The sequence below is a fragment of the Neolamprologus brichardi genome, chromosome 5 (genome assembly GCF_056152115.1).
Source record: "Neolamprologus brichardi isolate AB-2024 chromosome 5, ASM5615211v1, whole genome shotgun sequence".
NCBI classification, from domain to species: Eukaryota; Metazoa; Chordata; class Actinopteri; order Cichliformes; family Cichlidae; genus Neolamprologus; species Neolamprologus brichardi.
In genome coordinates, this window is record NC_142108.1 from 799142 (window position 1) to 824887 (window position 25746).

The 25746-nt window shown below is 40.1% G+C and overlaps 1 protein-coding gene across 1 annotated transcript in view; it reads left to right on the forward strand.

The window, feature by feature from the left end:
* Window positions 1-25746, forward strand: part of LOC102782854 (copine-9-like) — a 213195-nt gene that overhangs the window by 172648 nt on the left and 14801 nt on the right. Inside the window, exons 17-19 of the mRNA XM_087840463.1 lie at window positions 10405-10532; window positions 16282-16384; window positions 18961-19018. Of these exons, the coding sequence (XP_087696589.1) occupies window positions 10405-10532; window positions 16282-16384; window positions 18961-19018 (289 nt within the window). The remainder of the gene's footprint in view (window positions 1-10404; window positions 10533-16281; window positions 16385-18960; window positions 19019-25746) is intronic.

Consider the following 25746-nt stretch of genomic DNA (forward strand, 5'->3'; position numbering starts at 1 on the left):
GGTTGCATGACATAAAGGAAAGTTTTTTTTATACAGCAACTAAATAATAAATTAAGGTCTGTTGGCCTTTCTAACTTGGACACGTTAAATATTGATATGTTATGTTAACCCATCTGCTGGTTAGACCACATAAACTCCAAGTATTTAGTTTGGTCTAAATGTTAAAACAGTTTACTCCGTCTGACATGTCTGTTCTCATTTTGCAGCGCTCTGCACTCTAAACTGTTGGAACACAAAGTAATCCCTTAGACTGCTTCACTACAGTTAGATGTCGACGTTTTTTCTGCTCATGGAACAACAGAAACTTCAGTTAAACATCTGCTTTTTCAAGTTCACCATATTCATGAAGCTTAAAAAACAGGTGTGAAGTCAGATTTTTTCCAAGGATTTATTTTTGGTTGACATGTGTCAGCTCTGACTCACACATTCAGCATTGTAGTCTTGCTTCTATTTCTACTTGTGCATTGCTGTACAGTAGAATCACTGTGGAGATCGCTTGGGATGATGTAAACTGGCTGTTTTGATGCATTAGAGTACCAGCTCTACTCTGAGCCCTTCCCAAGTGACTGAGTTACTCATTCTATTACTAACTGTGAGCCCAGACCTTATGGTCACCCATTGTAGGAGAAATTAAGATAAGCCAGTATGGGAGAAATCTGCTCTCTTTCTAGTCCCTGTCAGGACTCTTGCTGCAGCATTTTGGATTAACTGAAGGCTTTTCAGGGAGTTTTTAGGACATCCTGATAATAACAAATGACACTGGTCCAGCCTTGAAGTAATAAATGCATGAACTAGTTTTTCAGCATCACTCTGAGACAGGATATTTCTCATTTTAGAGATATTGCGCAAATGTAAACAGAATTGGTCCTAGCACTGAACCCTGTGGAACTCCGTGATTAGCTTTAATGTGTGAAGAAGACTCTCCATTACATGAACAAATTGGAGTCTGTTAGACAGATACGATACAAACCACTGCAGCGCAGTACCTGTAATACCTGCAGCATGTTCATCTAAAATTTCCTCAGAAGTCAGTGTGCTGTATGATTGCATTAGCAATAAATGTAATAACGCTCTATATGAACAGTTACACACAGAACAACTTTATAGAATTATATCTGTTCACAGATGTTGGCAGCTATCAGCGAATAGCTATCAGCTATTTTGAAACAAAAAAAAGACTTTTTATCCATAACAGCAAATGAAATGTACAACAGAAAATATTTATGGTTTCTTCACAACAATGATAAGAAAAATAAACTGGGCCAATATGGCATGTTTGTTAATACAGAGACACACATGTTAATGTGAACTCTGGAGAGGCACAGGTCTCCGAGTGTCCAGCATTCAGATGGATACTTGAGGACTCATGTGAGAGAACATCTGCTCACACAGATATTAGAGCCAAATACTGTCAATAAGGCCTCTGCAATGTTCTGAAGACAGTTAAACTTGTCAGGTAGTGATGTCCAGCAGGTGAACATGCAGCTCCATGAACACGCACAGCTGTGGATTCCAGCTGTGTTCGTAGTTCTGTAAACTTTGACCCCACAGAGTCGAGCTTTTCAGTTCAATCAGCTGCATTTCGATGTCCTCTGTGTCCAACCACTTAACAAATCCTGCTGCTCATTAAAGTTTTCTGGTTTGATTAGAAAAGAAAACATTGGTCCAAACACCTGAAAGTCCCAAAAACGCATTGTGAATTCTGTCTCGAGTCTACGGATGTATCCGTAGACATTATTGAATAAATAATGTATCCATTATTTATTCAATCATTTTACATCAGAGAAAAACTTTGGTTGTAAGATTCAGATAATTATTTATTAAAAGTGAGACATTTTAAATGAGAATAAGAAAGAAAAGTATTTCCTTGTGCCCCCCTCTCCCTGTTAATGCCCTACCTGCCCCCCTGGCAAAGCTTTGCTAGACCCGCCCCTGCACACGTAGCTGTCAGCTACATAAAAAAGGATCCTGGTGTTATTTGTCTCTCAGAAACAGTTCATAACTTCAACTCATTCATGTCACCTAAAAGGTAAACCTGTTTCTCCATCACCTGTTCAGCTCTGATGATTCAGTAAGGACATCTCCTGGTTTCATCTTCATGTTTCCCTCTCACCACATATCCAAACCGACATCATGACCAGCAGCTTTACAGCTGTGGCTCCAGCAAACATCAGCTGATACTAGAAATTAATATTAAATAAATTCTAACAACAGCTGATCAAGCATAAACTGCTGCTGTTGTTTAGCGCAACATCCGCTGGTTTCCTCTTTCTGGCGCAAAGTGGGCGATAAATAAACAAGAGAGGAAAGCCGATCAGCTGATCATTGATCAGTTTCATGATTGAAGTAGAAACAGGAGAGGGAGGGGGAGAGGATGAGAGACGAGGCAGCTGTGCAGCAAAGACAGAGTAACTCCAGCTTTGTGTCTTTTTATCCGTTGTAGCTGAAGTCCGGGACAAACTTTGTTCCTTTTCACCTCAATATGAAACGCGTAATATTTTCTCTGAATACGAGATGATTCGTTTTTTTACGGGACGGTTGGCAACTCTACAACTAACCTTATGAATAAAATAAAGTTCACTATCAGTAACATCATAGCACCCACCCAGCTGTAGAGAAACTCTGTCATGCTAGCTAGCACGCAGTACAAGTTATTGTAACTGACTGTAAAAAGTCAGCACAATGAAAATAAACTCCACCTAAACTTGGTTTATATCTGACCCAGATAGACTGCAGGTCATAACTTCTTACCTGAAGTTCAGGTCACCTGACACTCGGACCGGCGGCTGCCTCGGGGCTCTCCTCTCCTGCCTCCCCTTCCATCATCCACCTGCTGGCCTCTGTGGAAGCTCCGCCATAGTCACCACCAAACAACTGAGTTATTTTTACACATTGGCCAGCATTTGGCCAACCCGCCACCTCTCATTGTTTATACTGTCACAAGAGAAAAACAAAAATAAAAAAAACAAACACCATCGGCCCATAAAAACTAAAAATCACCATCGGCCCATACCCGGTATGTCCGATGGCCAGTCCCGCTATGGTCGTGCATCAGTTAACTCGTTGCGTGCCAGCTGTGGCACACGTGCCCAGGGTCGCTGACCCCTGTTCTAATCTCTCTAACAGGATATTATGGTCAACAGTATCGAACGCTGCACTAAGGTCTAGCAGGACAAGCACAGAGATGAGTCCACTGTCAGAGGCCATAAGAAGATCATTTGTAACCTTCACTAAAGCTGTTTCTGTGCTGTGATGAGCTCTGAAACCTGACTGAAACTCTTCAAATAAACCATTCCTCTGCAGATGATCTGTTAGCTGTTTGACAACTACTCTTTCAAGGATTTTTGATATGAAAGGAAGGTTGGAGATTGGCCTATAATTAGCTAAGACTGCTGGGTCTAGAGATGGCTTTTTGAGTAAAGGTTTAAATACAGCCAGCTTGACGGCCTGTGGTACATAGCCGATTGTCTGTGTAGGTTCTCGGTCATACAGGCCATCTTCACCCAAAAACCTTGGCTGATTGTGACCTACAGCCGTTTTCACACCTTGGCTCGTGTGATTAGGTAGAGGATCAATATGGGGTCCATGTCCCTCTTGGGGGACACTCCCATAGGGCTTAAATCTGGGACTCTCCACCATTTGACCTTAGAACTGAAGAAGTTTCTCGGATGAGACGTGAAACGTCTTCAAGCTGCTTAAAGAAGTCCAGACGCTTCGTTTTCTGAGCTCCTTAGACTATATAGCCGATTATTAGAGAAAGGTTGATCATATTTGATATTGAAGCATTAATTAATGGCAGGACTTCTTTGAGCAGTTTTAGATAATATTACATCTGCGAGATAATTATGATAAATTTTTTCTCTAATGGTTGAAATTTTATTTGTGAAGAAGTTCATGAAGTCATTACTAGTTAACGTTAAAGGGATGGTTGGCTCAACAGAGCTCTGACTTTTTGTCAGCCTGGCTACAGTGCTGAAAAGAAACCTGGGGTTGTTCTTATTTTCTTCAATCAGTGACGAATAGTAAGATGTTCTGGCTTTGTGGAGGGCTTTCTTATAAAGCAACAAACTATTTCTCCAGGCTAAATGATGATCCTCTAAATTTGTGACACGCCATTTCCTCTCCAGATTACGAGTCATCTGCTTTAGGCTACGTTTTTGAGAATTATACCACGGGGTCAGGTACTTCTGATTAGAGACCTTAGTTTTCACAGGAGCTACAGTATCCAGAGTCGTACGCATTATATTCTTAAACTTAGTTACAGCGCTTTCAGAAAGACATCTACTTTGATAAAGTCCACTCTCCACTGCTGTGTAATCAATTATTGTAAATGTAAATGTTATCAGGAAATGATCAGACAGGAGAGGGTTTTCAGGAAACACTGTTAAATGTTCAGTTTCTATGCCATATGTTAAAACATGATCTAGAGTGTGATTAAAGTGGTGGGTGGGTTCTTTTACATTTTGAGAGAAACCAATTGAGTCTAACAACAGATTAAATGCCGTGTTGAGGCTGTCATTTTTAGCATCAACATGGATGTTAAAATCACCCACAACAATTATTTTATCTGAGCTCAGAACTAAATCAGATATAAAGTCTGAGAAATCAGACAGAAACTCTGTGTAAGGCCCAGGTGGACGATAGATGATAACAAGTAAGACTGGTTTCTGAGTTTCACAGCTGGGGTGGACAATGTTAAGCATCAGGCTTTCAAATGAATTAAAAGTCTGTCTTGGTCTTTGGTTGATTGACAGGCTGGTGTGAAAAATTGCTGCCACACCGCCCCCTCGACCTGTGCTTCGAGATTTCTGGTAGTTAGAATGACTCGGGGGTGTTGATTCATTTAAACTAACATAATCATCCTGCTGCAACCAGGTTTCTGTAAGGCAGAGTAAATCAATTTGTTGATCAATTATTAAGTCATGTACTAACAGAGACTTGGAGGAGAGAGACCTAATATTTAATAATCCACATTTCACTGTTTTACTCTTTGGTTCAGATGTGGATACTGTATTGTTCTTTCTTTGTGATTTTTTATGTTTAAATCATTTTTTGCTGGTTTTTAGTTTGTTTTTGTCTGTTTGGGAGCTGACACAGTCTCTAAGGGGATGTTGTTTTGGGAGATAACAGGAGGAGTTAAGCTGCAGAGAGGCGTGTAAGACTGCAACTCAGCTTCCTGGTCCCAACTCTGGATAGTCAAGTTTTAGGGGCTTTAATGAATTTAGGCAGGTTTCTAGAAACAAGAGCTGCTCCATCCAAAGTGGGATGGATGCCGTCTCTCCTAACAAGACCAAGTTTCCCCCAGAAGGTTACCCAATTATCTATAAAGCTCACATTGTAGGGAGCTAATTACTGACACTTGTTTCTGTGATTTTGTACTTTTTGTCACTAAACATAATAGTGATCTATGGTCACTACTTGTCACGGCCATAGACTGACCAGTAAATTAAGAGCTTCAGCTGTCTTTTTACCATAACATTATAATACAGCATCATCTTTACTGTAGATCCCGTGCCACTTTCTTTCCATCTCATGCTCAACTTTTCCTTAGCTAATGAACAACAGCCAGAGAAAGCTGAACTTCTCTTGAGGCAGTGAGTCATCCCAACCCGGAGGTGGTACTCCATTCCCTTTTGACTGAAAATCCAGCCATTCACACTAATACTGCAAGTTGGTGATCATTCTCAATGACGCTAAGATTATTCAAAAACCAAATATGTGATGTCTTTGTGATAGTTATAACAAACTAAAATATCTTTGATTAAGAAACTAAATTGCAGTTTAAACTGAAACTTGTGATTCAACAAAATGAGGGGCACATAGTCAGTGTCGAGAGTAATCATAAGTGTGTTTGATTTTGTGAGCTGTCAAATCGGCACGCTTTCTAAAGTCTGGATCCAAGCTGCCAGCTCAAGATATCCAGAGGACATTTCATGAAGTTATTTATCATCATTTATAATCATGGATTAACGGTTCTAATTAGCATTCGAATTAACATTTAAATGAGTAAGATAATGTACCTGGTGAGCTCAAATTATTCCTCACAATGCATGAAACATCATGCAGCAATATAATCTGGAACAACATGTTTAGTCAATGGAAAGAGGGCTTGTATAATTCTCCAGTTATAAGCATTGTGGAGTAGTCTTGTGAAGCTGATGACTGAAGCAGAGAGAAGGAACAAAAGGTAGGAGGGTAAAAAACACAGTGAATCACGCTGAGAGAAAAGTTCATGTGTTTGATGGTTTGGGAGTGATGGAAAAATAATAGCATAAACAGACAAGCAGCTACAATGAATGACATTTTACAGAAGGACAGCTTAGCTCAGCATTGTCCACCAACAGGATGGCAATGCTGACAGTGTGAAAAGCAGAGAAAGGAAAAAACAATCACGTGTGCTGTGATTCCAGAAAGTGGTCTCCTAGTTTAGAAGAAATTCAGTGGGTAGGAAGCAAAGACGGAAAAGTCTTTTTGTTGTTCTAAGGCTGCAGGCAAAGATTAGTAGGAGGGTTTAAGAAAACCATATTATTACCAGATCTTTTTATATGGGAGTAAACATCCCAATGATATGCCTCAGGTCTTTCATTAGTGCACTGGAAATAATTCTTACTCGAGTTTTTTCTGACCTGAAACTGTCAAGTTTTGTCAAGTCCCAAGATCCCCTTGGCTCTCTCCCAGTCAGAAATCAGAGGTGTGCGAGTGAGTGTCAGCACACTTTGCAAAACTTTCTCTCATTTCCACGTGAGCAGCCATTCAATCAGCTTTCCCAATTAGAGTTCACCTCAGCGTGACAAATCCCAGACCCACGCCACACTGAGGCAACTAAAGTATGTTGGGCTATCGTCAACTGCAAAGTGTTAGCATTTGGTCTTATAAAAGACGACTTATGTAGGACAGATCATTGGGTCAGTTACTGAACAGCAAGTCAATGGGATTTTTTTTTTTTCATTTTTTAAACTGACTAAATGCCCATATTTGGTTATTTAAAGTGCAACCAATGAGGAGAATCTGAAACTGTGAGCAGTGACCCAGGTGTCTTTCACAAGGACACTGCATCAGGGGCTCAGACCATCAAGCCCAAGCTAATGGTCAAAATGAAAGAGCATTACAGTAAACCCAAAATATAGCAAACTAAGTAACACCGAGTTCTGATAAAATGGTAAATGGCCTGTATTTGTATAGCGCTTTACTTAGTCCCTAAGGACCCCAAAGCGCTTTACACATCCAGTCATCCTCCCATTCACACACTGGTGATGGCAGCTACATTGTAGCCACAGCCACCCTGGGGCGCACTGACAGAGGCGAGGCTGCCGGACACTGGCGCCACCGGGCCCTCTGACCACCACCAGTAGGCAACGGGTGAAGTGTCTTGCCCAAGGACACAACAACCGAGACTGTCCAAGCTGGGGCTCGAACCGGCAACCTTCCGATTACAAGGCGAACTCCCAACTCTTGAGCCACGATCGCCCCATGTGCCCATGATGTAGAACAATTGTCTGTATTAAAGTAATTTAATTTATAGATATAAATTGAAATTTCATTAAATAATTTAAAAGAAATCATTTAAAAATAACCCAACTTGGGATAAATAAAGTATTTCTTATTCTTATCAGTATGAGCTATAGCTATAATGGACCTCATAGTAGTCCTTTACCCACTGTCAGCCTGCCAGTTTTCTCACCTGCATGATCCCATATCTAGAAACAAGCTGTTTATCGTTGAAAGGCTTAAAAATAATAATGTACTTAATACTAGTTTTATAGCTAATCTGTTTCCAGTGTTAAATGTTGTGTCTTTGAGTTGGATCCATTATGTTATTGGATTATAATCACTGACTCACTAATATGTACATAAATTTAATGTTGCAGCCGGAGATCATTTACATGTCTTTTATTCTGCTGGATATCTTTAGCTATAGCAATAAATTATCATATGTTAGTAGATTTATGTTAAAATCTGCAATATAACAAGTATAATATGAACCGTCCCGGACAAAATGCAGTGGAGTCAAAGTTAAAACTATAATAAAAAGTTATGTTAGAGCTTAATTAACACAATCTTCAGAAGCAGTTTTACTTCCTTTAAAGAAAACTATATTATCAAACAGAAACTTCAGTCTCAGTGGAAATAATTAAAAAGTATAGCCTTGGGGACAGATAGCAGAAGGCCTCAGAGCTTTGGAAAGAAAGAGATGATTAGCTGTAAGTAACTACGACATCAGGTCACTGCAAAGGAAATGTCAGCATTTCAATAATGTGCCACTAACACTCGAGTATCTACAAATGCTGAATGAGGATAAAACGAGGCGACATACAGTCTGAATGATTGCAGTTTTTTAGAGGTCTGTATTCATGTTGGATAATTCCACTCTACTCGGCTTAGGAAGTTTCCCTGCAGTGTCAATATGAATAATATTATAAAAGGAGAATTTCAGCCACAACAGAGCACCAAGGACCTGCATTGGTAAACAAACACTTAAAATGCACCAGAATAAAATCATAATACAAATTCAGTGTGTAGCAGGAAAGCAAAACATATTCTTGTATTCATTAATCACCTCGTGAATTATTCCTAGTAACTAACAACTTTCTTACTTTATATACCTCTTGCGTGTCCTCTGAGGACAGGAACTGTGCAGGTGCAGCACGAGCAAAGGTTGAAGCACAGCAGCTCCCACAATAGAAAATCTGGAGACCAAACTTGAACAGAACACAGTTCATATAGAATCTCATCACAGGGTCAGTAAGTCCGTTTGTGAAGGTGGGATCATAATAATATTCTGACCAAGGAGAATTTGTTTTAGACAGGAGTAGAGATCAGGAAGAGGTGAATTAATTTTACTGGGTTAAAATGTGAATAAATGTGAGGTGCACAGTGATGAACTGAGAATTTACAAAAGTAAAAGTAATACAAAGGAACAAAAGCAAAACTGAGGAGACGTTTTCTCTATGATTTGTTTGAAATAATAGATGTCATTTGGTCTCATTCTTCAACTTAAGATAAGATATTATGTGGTATTTCTGAATCCTGTCTTTTCACCAACGAAGATAAAAACAATTCTCACAGGTCTGGCATGCTTGTCTTAATGATTTACTTTAAAATGTAGCTTATATGTTGCTTATTTTAACATGACTTGTTTAAGATATGTAAGCAGCGTGGTTAATATCGAAGCTGACCCATCTCTGGTCTCTAAAGAATCATTTCAGGCTGGAAGAACACGTAGAAATTAAACCAAGTTGCATAAAGTGGCGTCAGTGATCTTTCAGCTGAATACACAGTGTGTGGAAGAAAATCCTTCAAAGGATTCAACTGACCTGAACAATTAAGTTTAGTGTGTCTTAATTAGCTTCTTTCTTTCATTGTTAAATTTATGAATAAATGAACAACCAAAATCCATCAAGAGTATTTGTCTCACTTAGTGGTATGTCCCAGAAATTGGTGCTATCAAAACACTACGTTTACTTTGAGGTAGGGGAGTTTGTTCTAGGATGTTTTTATATTACCATGGGCCCAACTCAGTAAAATACCAGTTATTGTGAAGCTTCCTTTGGTGTTTCATAGCAACATTAGCTGCGAATTGTGCAGCTAGACACACTACAAAACAGGAAGTTTATGGTCAAAGAGGCACACAGTCAAACCCTAAGGTTGAAAGGTTTCTACATATTATCAATCTTGTGAGCTAACAAGTGTTAACTGTGAGAGGGTAAATATAATAAACCTGCATATACTGAGTCATGAACTTTTGCTTTCATGCTATACCCTCCTTGACTTGGTCATGATAATGTCTTCAGGATGCATGATATGAACAAGCTGCTGCTCCTAAATCTCAAGTAGATTTTGCGGTCATAGCAACAGTCGCACAGTTTAAGCGCCTTGAGGCGACATTTGTTGTGATTTGGCGCTATATAAATAAAATTGAATTGAATTGAACAGTCGGTGAACTGCAGCCAAGTTGTAGAAACATGACTTCCACTGATCGTCTGATAGATCATCAGTGGAAACAAAGCCTGTGAATACTTATGTAGACATTCTTTCAGGTCATATATCAGGTATTTGTGCCTGATATGTGTGTATGTATGTATATATTGATTATTGGTTGCTTCTCAAGCTATAGTGTATGGTGAATAATAGCTATGTACATCAGCAGTATGTAAACAAAGATAATTAGCTTTTGAGGAGACCATACAGATGAAATTGCCAGTCAAACCAGTAGAAAAATATTCTACTTTATCCCCTTGGGGTTAGAGTGCTATAAAATTTAAATACAAGGACGTAAAGGTAAGTTAAGTTACAGACACAGAGTGGAGCTCAGTATTGCAGGATTTCTAGCGGTAGGTCAAAGCATCGTTGAATGTTGGCGTCAGTATGAATGTTCCCTCACAAAGTGAATTTTCTTCTCTGCAGAACTTTAACTCCGAGAACCCAAACTGTGTTGGCATTGAAGGTGTACTAGAGGCTTACTTTCAGAGCCTGCGAACTGTTCAGCTGTATGGTCCAACCAACTTTGCTCCTGTCATCAACCAAGTGGCTCGGTGAGAGACAAAGCTTTACTCACACACATTCTCTCGTTGTAAGACACAAATAGCTTCTCATGCAGGAATACTTTTTACATTCAAACTCACCCAAAGGGCCCATAATAACTTCATATTCAAGTCAATTAAGTTTTATTTATAGCAAGTTACAACAGTCACCTCGAGGCACTTTACATGAGTATATATATCTTAGTAAGGCAAAGATCCTACAATAACAGAGAGAAAACCCCAACAATCAACACTCCATAGTCAACTGTTGGGGGTATTATAACTAAGTGGACACGATTGGAAATGATTCAGCCATGAAGTGGAAGGCCACACAGCGGGGGTCAGTGGATGCTGAGGCGCTGACTTCCTGCAGAGCCAATCGGTACAGACCTCTAAACTTCATGTGTCTCCATGGAATCGAGCGGCCAAGCAGCTTCATCACCACGGGCAATGAGAAGTGTCAGATGCAGTGGTGTTAAGCACACCGCCACTGGACTCTAGAGCAGTGGAGATGTCTTCTACGGAGTGATCGATCACGCTTCTCTGTGTGGCAATCCGAAGGTATCAGCTGCATGCTAGTTTTGCTAAGTTTTCATGCTTTGTGGTTAAGACTTCTCCGCCTGCTCAGTGGATTAACTGTAGTTCATCCTATTGTAGATCCCTCACTCTGGTCTCCAGCCTGCTGACCACAGGGAGAGGACACATCTTTCTGTTGCCTGTTGTCACTGCTCAAATATTTATTTACAATTAAAGTTCTTTTAATTTTAGTTTGATAAGTTTATATATTAGCTTATTTACAAATCTTAATAGTTTTCATAAAGAGACAAGAACAATGTTATAGAGCTATTTCTGACAGGTACTTGGATCTGTGATAAACAACAACCCAAATGCTGATTATCAACTACATCCTATACTTATATACAAGTAGTAATACTACAGTGTGTGTACATTCTATAATAATGAACTTTTACTGAAGTAAAATTAAAATATACTTCAAACTCTATATAAATGTTTAGTCATTAAAGTGTACAGCACAGCTGGAACTAATTCACTGTAATTAAAATCGAACCATAATTTATTAGTTAAATTATATTTTAAATTTTGTCTTATAGGATTAGAAATTTAAATGGAGTTCATGGTGAAATATTTCCCTTTGTATAGTTTATCGTTTGATGAATAAACTTTTTAAAAATTGCTTTTAAAGAGTGAAAGATTTGTGCAACACGTAAGTAACTTGTTTACCAATTTAACTATAGCTGTAATTTCTACGGCTCATTGATGGATGTTGTAACGTCGGGTTGTGTTTAGTGGTTGAGGCGGAAAAACACTTAGGATAGTTGAAAGAATACACACTCACGCTGGCTTTGGGAATTCCACAGCGTATTCTTTAATACACGTTCTCTTCGTCGACCATATAAGCCCGGTTGAACGGCTGCAGCTTAACAAACAGTGCACAGTGTTCGTACAACCCATACGTTGCAAAAAAAAGGGTGTGTGGAGAGGTAAAACATAAAATCCGTCCCTCCTCATGCACTAGCGTGCAAGCACATGTCCACACAATCACAGAGAGAGCAGTGGCGCATACTGATGACAACATTAACCCTCGACTTGGGTTGTCTTAAAGAGACACCACACCATTGTGACTGTTACATTGTACCGATTTATCACCGGCTTCACTTTTATACAAAAAAAATCTTAAAAGCTGAAGTTCTGAGGCCCCTTTTGAAGCATTCCCATCCACTCATGGTATGTGCAGTTACATGTGTTTGTCTCTGAGACACAGACTAAGCAACTTTATGCTGGCAGGTTTAAATGTCTGTATTTTGACTAAAATAATTGCTAGATCCCGATGCACACTTCCATTCCTGATCCCCATTATGCTTTTCTCTTTTCTTTGAGAAATAAATAGTTGTTTCTTATTATCAGTGGAAGAGTTTCCAATATGGACATTTAGAATCTTTATAGAGGGTTTTTACGTCCACATGAGAGATAACTGAAATAAGTGAAAACAGATTAGGACTCGCATTAGGACACAGATGACACCAGGAGTATTGGGACGTGTCAGACTTAGTGAGCCGTGATGAATCGATTTCATCAGGAGTGCCTGAGTGGATAATATAATTTGAGGAAAGATGTTTTGCTCTTTTGGATGTTTGCCATTGTATCTTAATAACTGGCTACATTAATAAACTCCACACAGTAGTTACATTAATTTAATTTATTCGTGTGTATTTTGTGAAACTCAAATAAATTTTTCTCCTTTTGATGGCTAAACGTAACAGTAAGAAAGTGAAACTGAAAACTTTAAAAAAGGATAAAATGTAAGTAAACACTGTATTTATAAAACAAAGTAAAAAAAAAATCCCCACCAGAAGCTAAAACAATAATGGCACTAATTGGCATTTTTGGCAGTTACGTGATAGCAAACAGAAAAATTACAATTAACAATTAAAAAAAATATATACAGACATTACACGTTTTTCCTTCAGTGGGAAATTGTGTTTGGCATGCACATACGGACAAAAGTCAAATCATCTTAAATTCAGCAGTTTTCAGTTGCATTACCACAGGTATAGAGTAGAATAGAATAGAATAGCCCTTCATTGCCATTATACATGAACAGTGTTGGGAAGGTTACTTTAAAAATGTATTCCATTACAGATTACAGAATACAGATTACAGAATACATGCCCCAAAATGTATTCTGTAACGTATTCCGTTACGTTACTCAATGACAGTAACGTATTCTGAATACTTTGGATTACTTAATATATTATCATGCTGTTTACAACTACATGAATGTACTATTGCTGTGATTTATTACTGTTACTGAAGGTCCGCGGCTCCGAACCGTAGTAAAGGGACCTCTGGCTAATCCAGTGGGTTCTGTGTCGGGTTCGTAGCCGAAAACTAGCTTTACTTTGTTGTCTGGGTCAACTTTGCTAGCGAGAGACAGAGAGAGGCGTTGAAAGGCTGCTCCAACAGAACTTATTGTTTTTGGAGGAAAACACGAACACGGTGTACAGTCGAGTCTTAATAGCTTACTTACAACTGGGCTTGTCAGGCTCTCTTCTTGGCTGCAGTGGTTATTATTATATTTACATGCTTCCAGCTCCCGTTTTTGCTCGATGACAGCTCGTACTTTTCCTTTTTCTCCCTCCCTCGCTCACAGACACATAACGGGTATGGCAGTCCATTCTCCCTGCAGCACGGACTACACTGCCTATGATGCTACATTCTTTAGAGCTATACCGGTAGCATTCTGTTAGCTTAGCACAACAACAACAAAAAGACCTCTCTCACCCAGGAAACACGCAGAGAGAGAGCGTCACCCTGTAACCATGGCAACCGTAACGCTGCCGCCTGGAACAACAGAACGTAGCTGTCAAACAAAACCCAAACAGTCCTGACCCGCCACAATATGAAACAGGGAAGTACCGCCGTGTAATCCATTTATTTCAACAAAGTAACTGTATTCTAAATACCACCTTTTTAAACGGTAACTGTAACGGAATACAGTTACTCATATTTTGTATTTTAAATACGTAACGGCGGTACATGTATTCCGTTACTCCCCAACACTGTACATGAACAACAAAATTATGGGTTCTTCACACCAAATGTACAGGACATCAGGAAAAAATAACAAACAGAAGAGATATATACATTCAACAGGAAATATACAAACTAGAGGAATATGTACAAAACAAGAGAAAGGCACAGAGAGCAAAGTGCTTGGAAGGCCTTGGTCTGAGTATAGAGCCTGTATGTGAGTGACCTGAGTGACTGAGTTACTCAGTCCATGGCTCAGATTGGTGAGGTGGGTGGGCAGGGATGGGGTGTGGGGGGAATAAATGCAAGCACCAAACATTTGTGAAAGAACAGATTGCTCCAAAGAACTCACAAAATTCTTGCATGGCACCTTAATGAGATGACAACTCTGCAACACATTGTGCAATTTGTTCCCTCCTAGACATCCCATGATCAGCTGTACATGTACGCGGCATTATTGGAAAGTGGAAGCATTTATCAACCACTAAATGGCAAACCACAAAGTGTTGCAGATGGGCATTAGTATTATTAGTATTTGCGTAAAAATTGTGATCAGCAGCTTCATGGCGTAAATGTTCATGTCTGAGTAGCTTCTGTAGATACAATATGTTGGTGGCCTCATACTTTTCTTCAATAACTGCACCTAATTACGATTTTTATTTTGTCTTTCCAGTTAACTGTTAATGCAGTTTTCTCATGAAATATTTAAGGCCTATGTGTCAGACACTAAGTGATTTTTATTGGTTTTCAACATCCTCTGAACAGCTGCGTATCCACATTATCCTTCCCCTTAATCCTGCATCCTAGTCTACCAGCTCATTCAGGAGCAAATTGGATTTTAAAACTTTTCTACAGCACAACTACAGCTCGTGTTATGTTTTTAATGGATTGTGGTTGTTTATTGCCCACTATTGTATTTTTAGTCCTCATATAAAGCAATCATATCCTGTCCCAGTTAAGTGTGATTGTGGTTGCATAATCAAATGAGTATAGCAGTACTGTTAAGCTGTGAGATTCAAAACTGCCAACCGTTTAGAAAAAGAACAGAAAATGCATTCTCTCTTTTAATCTCACTTCCTGTACTCACACGTTTCATTTGCACTTTTTCTTTGATGCATTTTTTTACTTCTGTCTTCTCTATTTGTTCTTTGTCTTCCTCACTCTCCCATCTGTTTCCATTTCTTTTTGCTATCTATTATTTACTGCTCTTTTTCCTCCCTTTCTAGTGCTTGCTCATGCTGCTCCTCCTCTGTGTCCTCATCTTCCATCACCTCTTCACCCACTACTTCTTCATTGTTATCTATGTGGGAGGTTAAGAATAGTGATGAAGACAGAGAGCAGAGGAGGAACATTAATGGTGTAATCCATATGTACGTAACTACTTATAGTCACACACAGCTGCTCTTATTACAACAACAGTGTTATTATTGCAGGCAATGAATGATACGCTAAACATGAGGGTTGTTTTATTTTATTCAGCTGAGTGGTATATATCAAAGGGTTTAATAAAGTTATATAAACTGCTTTTGAAGAAACATTTGCCTTGCTCTCTATAACTCCGTAGTTTAAAAGGGCAGGGAACAGCTAGTGACTGAATGGACAGATGGAAGGACGAATTAGTGGATTAATCGATTTATGGATGGACATGCAGAGTATATCAGACTAATGTCTATATTTATTTAAGTCACTTCAGCAATTTTCCGATCGACTGCAGTTTCACTCGTTTGATTAAAAGAACTTGGTTGGATACTGCTGTTTCATGCTTAGATCCCTTTTTCACACAGATATTGAACACAGCACACCTGCAGTACTTAATACCACCACATCAGTGATGTATGATAACATACCAAAGTGCATATCTATGTACACAAATAAATCATAAGACCCAAAACATGTTAGACATATGTGCACAAATGCAGGAACTTTCAAAGTTTGATCTCACACACTTCAGTCACCTGAAATATCACACTTCTGAGCAGGTACTTTGCAACTGAGAGCAAAAAACCAGAGAAAGTTACATCTGATGTTTGCATTTCCTTCAAAGCCTCTATTGGTGATCAGCCATAGTTGAACATGTACATATCCCATGCACATAAAACAATATTATCTGTTGGTTATTTTAACCAAAGCAACAGTTTTGCTCAGGCATGTGTGCATGGAACATGTTCGGGGCCTAACATTTGCATGTTTGTGTGTTTTATGCTGTAAGGAGTGCTGCAGAAGTGACTGATGGCTCACAGTACTTTGTGCTGCTGATGATCACAGACGGCGTCATCTCAGACATGGCTCAGACTAAAGAGGCAGTTGTCAATGTGAGTATACATAGCACACTACACACAGAACATTTAATTGAATGTAGAGGCAGCACATCAGTGGGATCCACATCAACCCAAGACAGATGATATGATGTGTAAAGTCTTGTATAATAGCATATACTGTGATGAACGCAGCTATCAAGTCTGAAAAGTGTTTGTTAGTAAGAAAGTGCCTCAAAGTGCCTGCTTTTTCAGAAGTCCTTTAGATTTAAAATATGGCCTGGCCTATATTTGTATAGCGCTTTTCTAGTCCCTAAGGACCCCAAAGCGCTTCACACAACCAGTCATCCACTCATTCACACACTGGTGATGGCAGCTACATTGTAGCCACAGCCACCCTGACAGAGGCAAGGCTGCCGGACACTGGCGCCACCGGGCCCTCCACCACCAGTAGGCAACAGGTAAAGTGTCTCACCCAAGGACACAACGACCGAGCCTGTCCAAGCCGGGGCTCAAACCGGCAACCTTCCAATTACAAGGCAAACTCCCAACTCTTGAGCCACGATCGCCCCGGCTCAATTGTGGCTCAAATATGAACAGAAATAAAATAATATGGGGGAGGTGAGAAGAGGAGGAAAAAGTCAGAAGTTGATTACCTCATGTAGACTCACCAGTCACAGCTGTAAGCGCTGACATAAACAAAGTCAGGCTTGCCTCAACCCACACTTGGAGGAGTACCTGTGGAGTACCAGAGGCCTGGGAGCTTCAGGGTTCAGTATCTTTGCTGTTCCCTGGACTGCGCTCTTCTGGACAGAGATCTCGGATGTCATTCCTGAGATTTGCTGGAGCCACTTGTCCAGGTCACTGCCTCACGTGCTCTGTTTACCACAAGCACCACTTTTGCCTTCACCCTCCATATCTTCTTGAGCTCCTCTCTCAGCCCTTGGTATTTCTCGAGTTTCTCGTGTTCCTTCTTCCTCATTTTGCTATCATTTGGTATAGATAGATCTATTACTACACCTGTCTTCCTCTGCTTGTCCACCACTTCTCTTTCCGGTTGGTTGGCCATTACTAGTTTGTCCGTCTGTATTTGGAAGTCCCACGGGATCTTATTCGGTCATTCCCAACCATCCTGGGGCACATATCCCATTATCACTTCAAACTTCCAGGCTATGCTCGGCACTGATGTTTTTGCTGTTATGTGCTGGATTGTCTCAGAGGCATCTTTACACAGCCTGCACCTGGGGTCTTACCTGGTGTGATAGACCCCAGCCTCTATGGACCTTGTGCTCAGAGCTTGTTCCTGTGCTGCTATGATCAGTGCCTCTGTGCTGTCTTTCAATCCAACTTTGTCCAACCACTGGTAGGACTTCTAGATGTCAGCCACTTCCTCTAACTGATCACACAGTTTTTTATTGGTATGTGTATGTGTCTAAATTATTAGGGATCAACTAGGTAGTTAGTTTAACCATTGCCATGACTAGCATGCAATGTAGAGAATCTCAAAGTTGTACTGATCAATATTAAAACGAATAATAATGGAAATATGGAATGTAAGTATTCTCTGTGTTACCCCGGGCAGACTGGCTTTCTGTGACCTTAATGGAAGAGAACAGATGGATGGATGGAAAATATTTTGATTTACAGATACTGTGGTTAACTACCAAGTGTCTGATCGACGAAATGTGTTTGTATTGGACTTAAATTAGATGCTACTGCAGAAGTAAGGCTACGTTCACAATGCATGCAAAAGCGCATCAAATCCAACTTTTGTGACCCTCTGTGACTCATATCCGATCATGGTATGACAGTGTGAACGGCACAAATCCGATATTTTCAAATCCGATCTGGGTCACTTTCCTATGTGGTACTGAATCCGATACATATCCGATGTTTTAGAAAGCGACTGCTGTTTGAACGGTCAGGTCGCATTAAATCCGTCTTTTACGTCACTGACACAAGACAGACGCCAATTATCAGCGCTGGAGAAGACATCGCGAACGCTTCCTGGCCATTCCGTGTAGATGTCAGTGAAACTGTTGGGAAGACAACGTGAACATTTTATTTGTACTGTATAATCTGCAGATTCTGACAGAAATCTGCAACTATCCTTTGAAGCACCGCTCCTCTAAAACAGCAATAAGGATCATTATTAGGTTATTTACATTATTATGTAAATAACAAAATAACTTAAAGCAAAAATTGGGAAACGTAAAGTCCGAAGTCTTTATATTAAGGTCATCAGTCAAACAATACTGTTGCTCTGGGTCTAAACAGAGCGCGTTGTGTGTGACGTCTTCTTTTGCGCATGCGGCCGCTTTGAGCGTTCACACTAGAGCGCGTTTGCTGTCGCATTTTATTTGTAGTGTGAACAAGCAGACAAAAAAATCGGATTTGATCAAAAAATCGGAATTGAGCATCAAGACCTGCAGTGTGAACGTAGCCTAAGAGAAACAGGCAGAGCCAAAGACTGGTACTAATTCCATAATGTTCTTCAGTCAAACTGTATCAGGTAAAGCTAGCTTTTCACTGGTATGCCATTCTGTATATTGCTGCATTACTGTGTAAAACTGTCTTTCAAAGAGTGGGGAAACTGTAATCTGTCTCGTATTCATTCTGTGCTCCTTCCACAGGCAGCCTCTCTGCCAATGTCTGTCATCATAGTAGGAGTGGGCCCTGCTGAGTTTGATGGTAAGTGCTTGTGTGTGACATGGAAGAGGGGATGTGCTGAGTACTTTCACGCTGACAGATACATGTCAGAGACGTCGTTATTTGTTTCACAAATACAATCGAGCATCTGTTTCTTTGCTGTGCTCCATTATGTAGCACTGTTAAAACCAACTGTTAAAACCAACCTTGCAGGAGCAAAGAACATTTCAGTGTGTATTCCAGGGCACAAACCTCATTGGTTCCTACTTACAGTATATGTCTGTAATATCATTCAGTTCTCCACATGGTTTAATCATTTAAAATGGAGCTGTAGTAACCCGCAGAAAATGTCAGCCTCAGTACATCCAAGGAGATAAAAATGTCCCAGTGGAAAACCCAACCTATTTAAAGTGAATACCAAATACAAACCGGCATGAAAAGTCAAATGGCTCCAGGACACTACAAGAAATAATTAAATTTGGGCTCTTGAGAGAAAATAATTTTCCTGAAGAAAATGTCCTGTGACTGCTGTAAAGCTGACTGAAGCAAATAGAAATATATATTTATATGTGTGTGTGTGTGTGTGTGTGTGTGTGTGTGTGTATGTATTTGTTAATGTGTGTGTATAGATAGATAGATAGATGTATATTAGTTTTCGATCGGCACACGTTTCTCGTCACAGAGCAGGTTCACATTTTTTTATTTTTGGTCTTGGACAAAGCCTCACAGACATCCGTCCAGAACTTTTGTATTTTGGGACGGGACCAAAACATATGAATCAAGGTGGCCTCTGCCAATTTACATCTTTCGCACGTTGGGTCAATCGGGGGATACATCTTTGCCAATTTCAATTTGCTGAGATGAACCCTGTGCACTATTTTAAACTGCAGAAGGCAATGTCTTGCACACATGGAGGACGAGTGAATATTACTTAAAACATCGCCCCAGTCTGCTTCAGCAATACAGATTCTGAGATCCTCTTCTCAGGATCGCTTAATTGCAGACATAGAAGAAGAACCCAGGCGCAAAATCAGAACAAGTATTGATGATATGGCCTTTTTCTTAGCTGAGTTAAAACACATAATGTCATCCATTACATCATTAGAGGGTTTATTTGGGAACCCTGGGATAGAGCCTGAAAGAAAGTGTTGTATTTGTAGATACCTAAAAAAATGAGAGGGGGGTGAGTTGTATTTATTAGTCAGCTGTTCAAATGAGGCAAACGATCTTTTAAAGATCTCAGCCCTCGCCTCTGCCAGCCCTGAAATGTGGCATCAGACATTGAAGGGGAAAAAACATAGTTACTGGACTCCCTAAGCACATCTTCAGAAGATTAAAATGTTTTCTAAACTGAAAGCAAATCTGGATAATATTATTAACTACAGGATTCTCAATTGTCAGGCTTTTGGGTAACGGGATAGATGCACCTACGACAGACGATAGCAAGAAAGAACCAGAAGAGAGCTTCTCCATTTCTACCCATACGGGTCCGCTGCAGTCGTGCTGATAGTGCAGCCAGTAGGTCAGACAGCGTAAATTGGAGGCCCAGTAATAATAACGGAAATTCGGTAGAGCCAGGCCTCCGTCTTGCTTTGACTTTTGCAGATGTGTTTTATGCAAACGTGGTTTCTTATTGTTCCAAAGGTATGATGTAATTACAGAGTCCAATTTCTTAAAATAAGCATTCAGAATGTATATAGGGAGGCTTTGAAACAGATAAAGATATCTGGGTAATACAGACATTTTAACTACATTCACTCTCCCAACTAACGAGAGAGGAAGCGGCAACCATTGTGACAGGTCTTGTTGCATACTGAGGTGTAACTTAGTAAAAATTTCTTTAAAGAGATCGCTGAAGTTTTTCGTCACAGTTATGCCTAGATAGACAAAACTGTGCGTTGCAAACTTGAAGGGAACAGTAATGTTCGCTAATGTGGAAAGAGGCATATTTAGAGGCAGTAATTCACTCTTGTTCAATTCAATTTATAGTCTGACACAAGCCCAAATGTATCAAAAAGTTCAAGAATGTAGGGAATTGTTACCTCAGCCTTGGACACAAACAGCAGGAGATCATCGGCATAGAGAGATTTTTAGTTTATGCTCAGTGCCATATCGCGAAATGCCTTGAATGGCACGATTACTTCTTATAGCTATTGTCAACGGCTCAATAGCTAATACGAAAAGGAGGGGGCTGAGGGGGCAACTTCCAAACCCAAATCTTTGCAAGGCCTCAAATAGATATTCCCATTCTACTCTATCGAAAGCCTCCACATCCATGAAGAGAAGGCATTCGGAAGAACCTTGGCGGTGTGCACGATCCAGTTCGGGGGGAGAGGGGAAAATGTCTCTCCCAAAAACGTCTTGCAACAACTGTGAGAAAAACTTAGATGGTTGTGGACCCTCAATCCCTTCCTCCAGGCCGATAAGGCGGGCATTGCAGCGTCTGTTTCTCGACTCAATGTCCGATAGCTTAGCCTTCAGCTTTTCATTAGCGACCCGTAGTGTCTCACAGGTATCCTCCACTTTAGCAAGGCGCTGGTCGAGCGTTTCGGCGCTTTCCTCCAAAGATTCTAGGCGCTCACCATGGTTGTCCGATGCCTTCTGTAGTCCGTCCAGCTTTTTATTCACGTCATCAAAAAAGCTGACTTTTAGCTCCGCCAGTAAAGCCAAACGGTGCTCAGCTAGCAGTGCTCTTATGTCGGCTTTGCTAACATTCGCAGGAACGCTAGCAGCCGCGCATTTGGTTGTTTTGCCATTCGACTTCGCAGGTTTAGGCAACATGACAGGGCATCACATGTTCTGACGGCTCCACCAAATCACCAAGATATTTGCCTCAAAAGATAAGTTAGGTGGGCTCGCTCAAGTAAAAGTTGCGGGAGCTAAGGGAAAGTGTGACTACCCCATGCTCATCAAAACCGGAAGTCTAAAATATATCCAATACCTCTGTTAATTATATTCAATATTACTGGTCATAAAGCTTTAGTATCATGTTGACGTAAAGACAGTGGGATATAATCACAAGCCAATGTCACTAAGGTTGGTGTTGAGGTTTCTGTTCCTGACATTGCCACTATGTAGTTTAACTTACGTCTTAATATTTTCACATTTCAAAAAATAAATAACTAAATAGTTTCAGGAGCTGCAGCTGCAGATCATGTGAGGCAGAGACCCAAATGCCGATGATGCAGGAGAACAGGCGAGCCATTCAGTAAGGCTGAAACAAAACAAGGAAAGCCAAAATGATCCACAGGACTTAAACTGGGAAACACTTTATTCATTTAAAAAACTAAATAAATACAATTTTTAAAAAGCAATAAAACCTGAGCAACAACTAAGAAGCTGGAAGATAAGCGGAGACACCAACAAGGGACAAGGGGGGACTGAGATAATATATACACTACGGGGTGATTAGGGAAGTGCAAACACATGGGAACACAGCAGGAACAAATTAGGCATAACAAGAAAGGGGAAGCAAAACTGAACACAATGCACATGAGATGAGGCCTGACAAAATAAAACAGGAAGTTGCAGGAGCACCGAGACTCACCGAACTTGACACCAAGACGGGGAGACAGAGAGGATGAAACAGAGAGCCATCTCCAAAAAATGCACCGTGTACTAGCAGCTGTGTCACCACAGCAGCTCCATCAGATGCTTCAGGATGTTGCTATAAAACTTCATTGATGGTATAGTTTCTTTGTGAAGCAGTTCATGATATAGAACTCCATGAATACTTTAAATATTTCTGAATGCCTCGTCTGAATATTGCTCAAATGTAGCTAGAAAGCCAGCTTTCATTGCCAGAAATGATTGCTGTTTGTTATCTATATGGTCAGAGGGCAGTGGCGCCAGTGTCTGGCAGCCTCCCCTCTGTCAGTGCGCCCCAGGGTGGCTGTGGCTACAATGTAGCTGCCATCACCTGTGTGTGGATGGGTGGATGACTGAATGTGTAAAGCGCTTTGGGGTCCATAGGGACTAGAAAAGCGCTATACAAATACAGGCCATTTATCGGTGAAACCACACAATGTTCCCATCTATTCATGTGGAGATGGCTGAGAAGATGACCTTGATTGGGATATCAGCTAAACGTAGATCTTGTTTTTGGTGGGCCAGAACTTTTACAACAAGTGTGATCAACACGTGCTGTCAAAGTTTCTCTTCTAGGCTACATATCCCCAAGTTGTCCTCACAACTACTTTAATTTTCCATTTTCTGTTTAATAAGATTCTAATCAGCCATCAAAATGTGCTCATTTTCTACTGATTGTACGAGTGGCATTATGTTAAATGTTTGCAGTTCTCCAAATCCCAGGTTGGTATCAGACCTCTCCATCTGACTGCCAACACACAGAGCAGTTCCTTTTTTCAAACATTTCTGCAAATGCACAATTAACTAGCAAGCAGGAACAGCAAGCCTTTAATTAAATTACTGAGGGTTTTTTCTTCTTTCACTCAATGTTCAAGAAACAATTTGTTCCCACTTGGGTTTTGTTTTTATCACTTCTGTTAATCCTGATAATATTGTGCTCGTAATTAAGAGATTGATTCAATCTTTGTACAAATGAATCAGAATCAACAGACTTGATGGCCGAGCTCCAATAAATAAATCATATGTTTATCTACTTTGGAGCATGTTTTTAAAGCTAATCCTTATTTCTTTTTAAAGAGCCTTAAAAGGCAACTGTGTGTGATTTGCTGCTATATATAAAATAAATAAATGAATAAAACTGAATTGAATTGAATCAAAAGGTTTTTGGTGACAAATTTCTGTTGTTATGATATCATTGATCAAATTGTTATTATATTTACTCTTCTGACACCGTCACTGCGTCTGTCAGGACTTGTGCAATCAGTAGAAAATTACTGCATTTCTCAAAAATTATTAAGCTTCTTTCAAAGCTTCTGAGTTGTATAAATTGTCTTGTTTAAATAATTGTCTGTCAGAAATCAAACAATGGTTAAATGACAGTTTCCTTCAGTTAAATGCAGATAAAACAGAAACTTTGATTATTGCACCTGATCACATGCTCTCAGAAATTCGGCAGCATATCAGTTTTTTAGACCCTTTATTTCAGTCGAGTCTCAGAAACTTGGGTATTATATTTGACAGTTCGATGTTTCTTGAGAAACACTCTAAACAACTTGTCCGGAACTGTTTTTATCATCTAAGAAACATTTCTAAACTCAGACTGGTGTCAAAGGCAGAACTTGAGATGATTATTCATGCTTTTATCTCTTCTGTGATGTTGACGTGTCTCAACAAATCAGCTCTGGATCGCCTTCAGTCTGTACAGAATGCAGCGGCGAGACTTTTAACTGGTACAAATAAGAGGTCACACATTACTCCAGTTTTGGCTTCTCTTCATTGGTTGCCTGTAAATTTTAGGCTTCATTTTCAAATTTTAGTTGTAACTTTTAGAGCTCTGCACGGTGAAGCTCCCCAGTATATCTCTGACCTGTTGAAACCTCAGGTCAGAGGCTACTGGTGGTCCCACGTAGGTTTAAAACACGTGGGGATCGGGCTTTTCAGGCACCGAGGCTGTGGGACTCTCTGCCGTTATCTTTACGCTGTCTAGACTCTACTGACTCCTTTAAAAAGCAGCTGAAGACATTTTTATACAAACAGGCTTTTAATTAATTTTAACTTGTATGTCTGATCTTATTGTGAAGCACTTTGTGATTTTTATCTGTGAAATGTGCTATATAAATAAATTTTACTTACTTACGTACTTAAGCATTTAACACATCAGGAAATGGAAAACACCAGAATCAAGCTTGGTGCATTGTTTTGGCATTAGACTCTGTACTTGAGTAGATAATGAATCCATGTGCTCCTCCTCTGTGAAATCCTAGAAATATACTTAACATAATATTACGTTAATGGCGAAAGAGGCCTGTCATCTTATGCTCACCACCTGACCTATAAAGCGTCAATTCAATTCAATTCAATTTTATTTATATAGCGCCAAATCACAACAAAAGTCGCCTCAAGGCGGAGAAAGATACAGAGAAAACCCCAACAATCATATGACCCCCTATGAGCAGCACTTTGGCAACAGTGGGAAGGAAAAACTCCCTTTTAACAGGAAGAAACCTCCAGCAGAACCAGGCTCAGGGAGGGGCGGGGCCATCTGCTGTGATTGGTTGGGGTGAGAGAAAGAAGACAGGATAAAAGACATGCTGTGGAAGAGAGACAGAGATTAATAACAGATATGATTCAACACAGAGAGGTTTGTTAATACATAGAGAGCGAGAAAGGTGACTGGAAAGGAAAAACTCAATGCATCATGGGAATCCACCGGCAGCCTACATCTATTGCAGCATAACTAAGGGAGGATTCAGGGTCACCTGGTCCAGCCCTAACTATATGCTTTAGCAAAAAGGAAAGTTTGAAGCCTAATCTTAAAAGTAGAGATAGTGTCTGTCTCCTGAATCCAAACTGGAAGCTGGTTCCACAGAAGAGGGGCCTGAAAACTGAAGGCTCTGCCTCCCATTCTACTTTTAAATACTCTAGGAACAACAAGTAGGCCTGCAGAGCGAGAGCGAAGTGCTCTAATAGGGTGATATGGTACTACAAGGTCATTAAGATAAGATGGGGCCTGATTATTTAAGACCTTGTATGTGAGGAGCAGGATTTTGAATTCAATTCTGGATTTAACAGGAAGCCAATGAAGGGAAGCCAAAACAGGAGAAATCTGCTCTCTCTATGCGTCAGTGTCTTTTTAACACGCAATTTAAATTATGTTCTTTGGTGAGGGAAGGGAAAGGCAA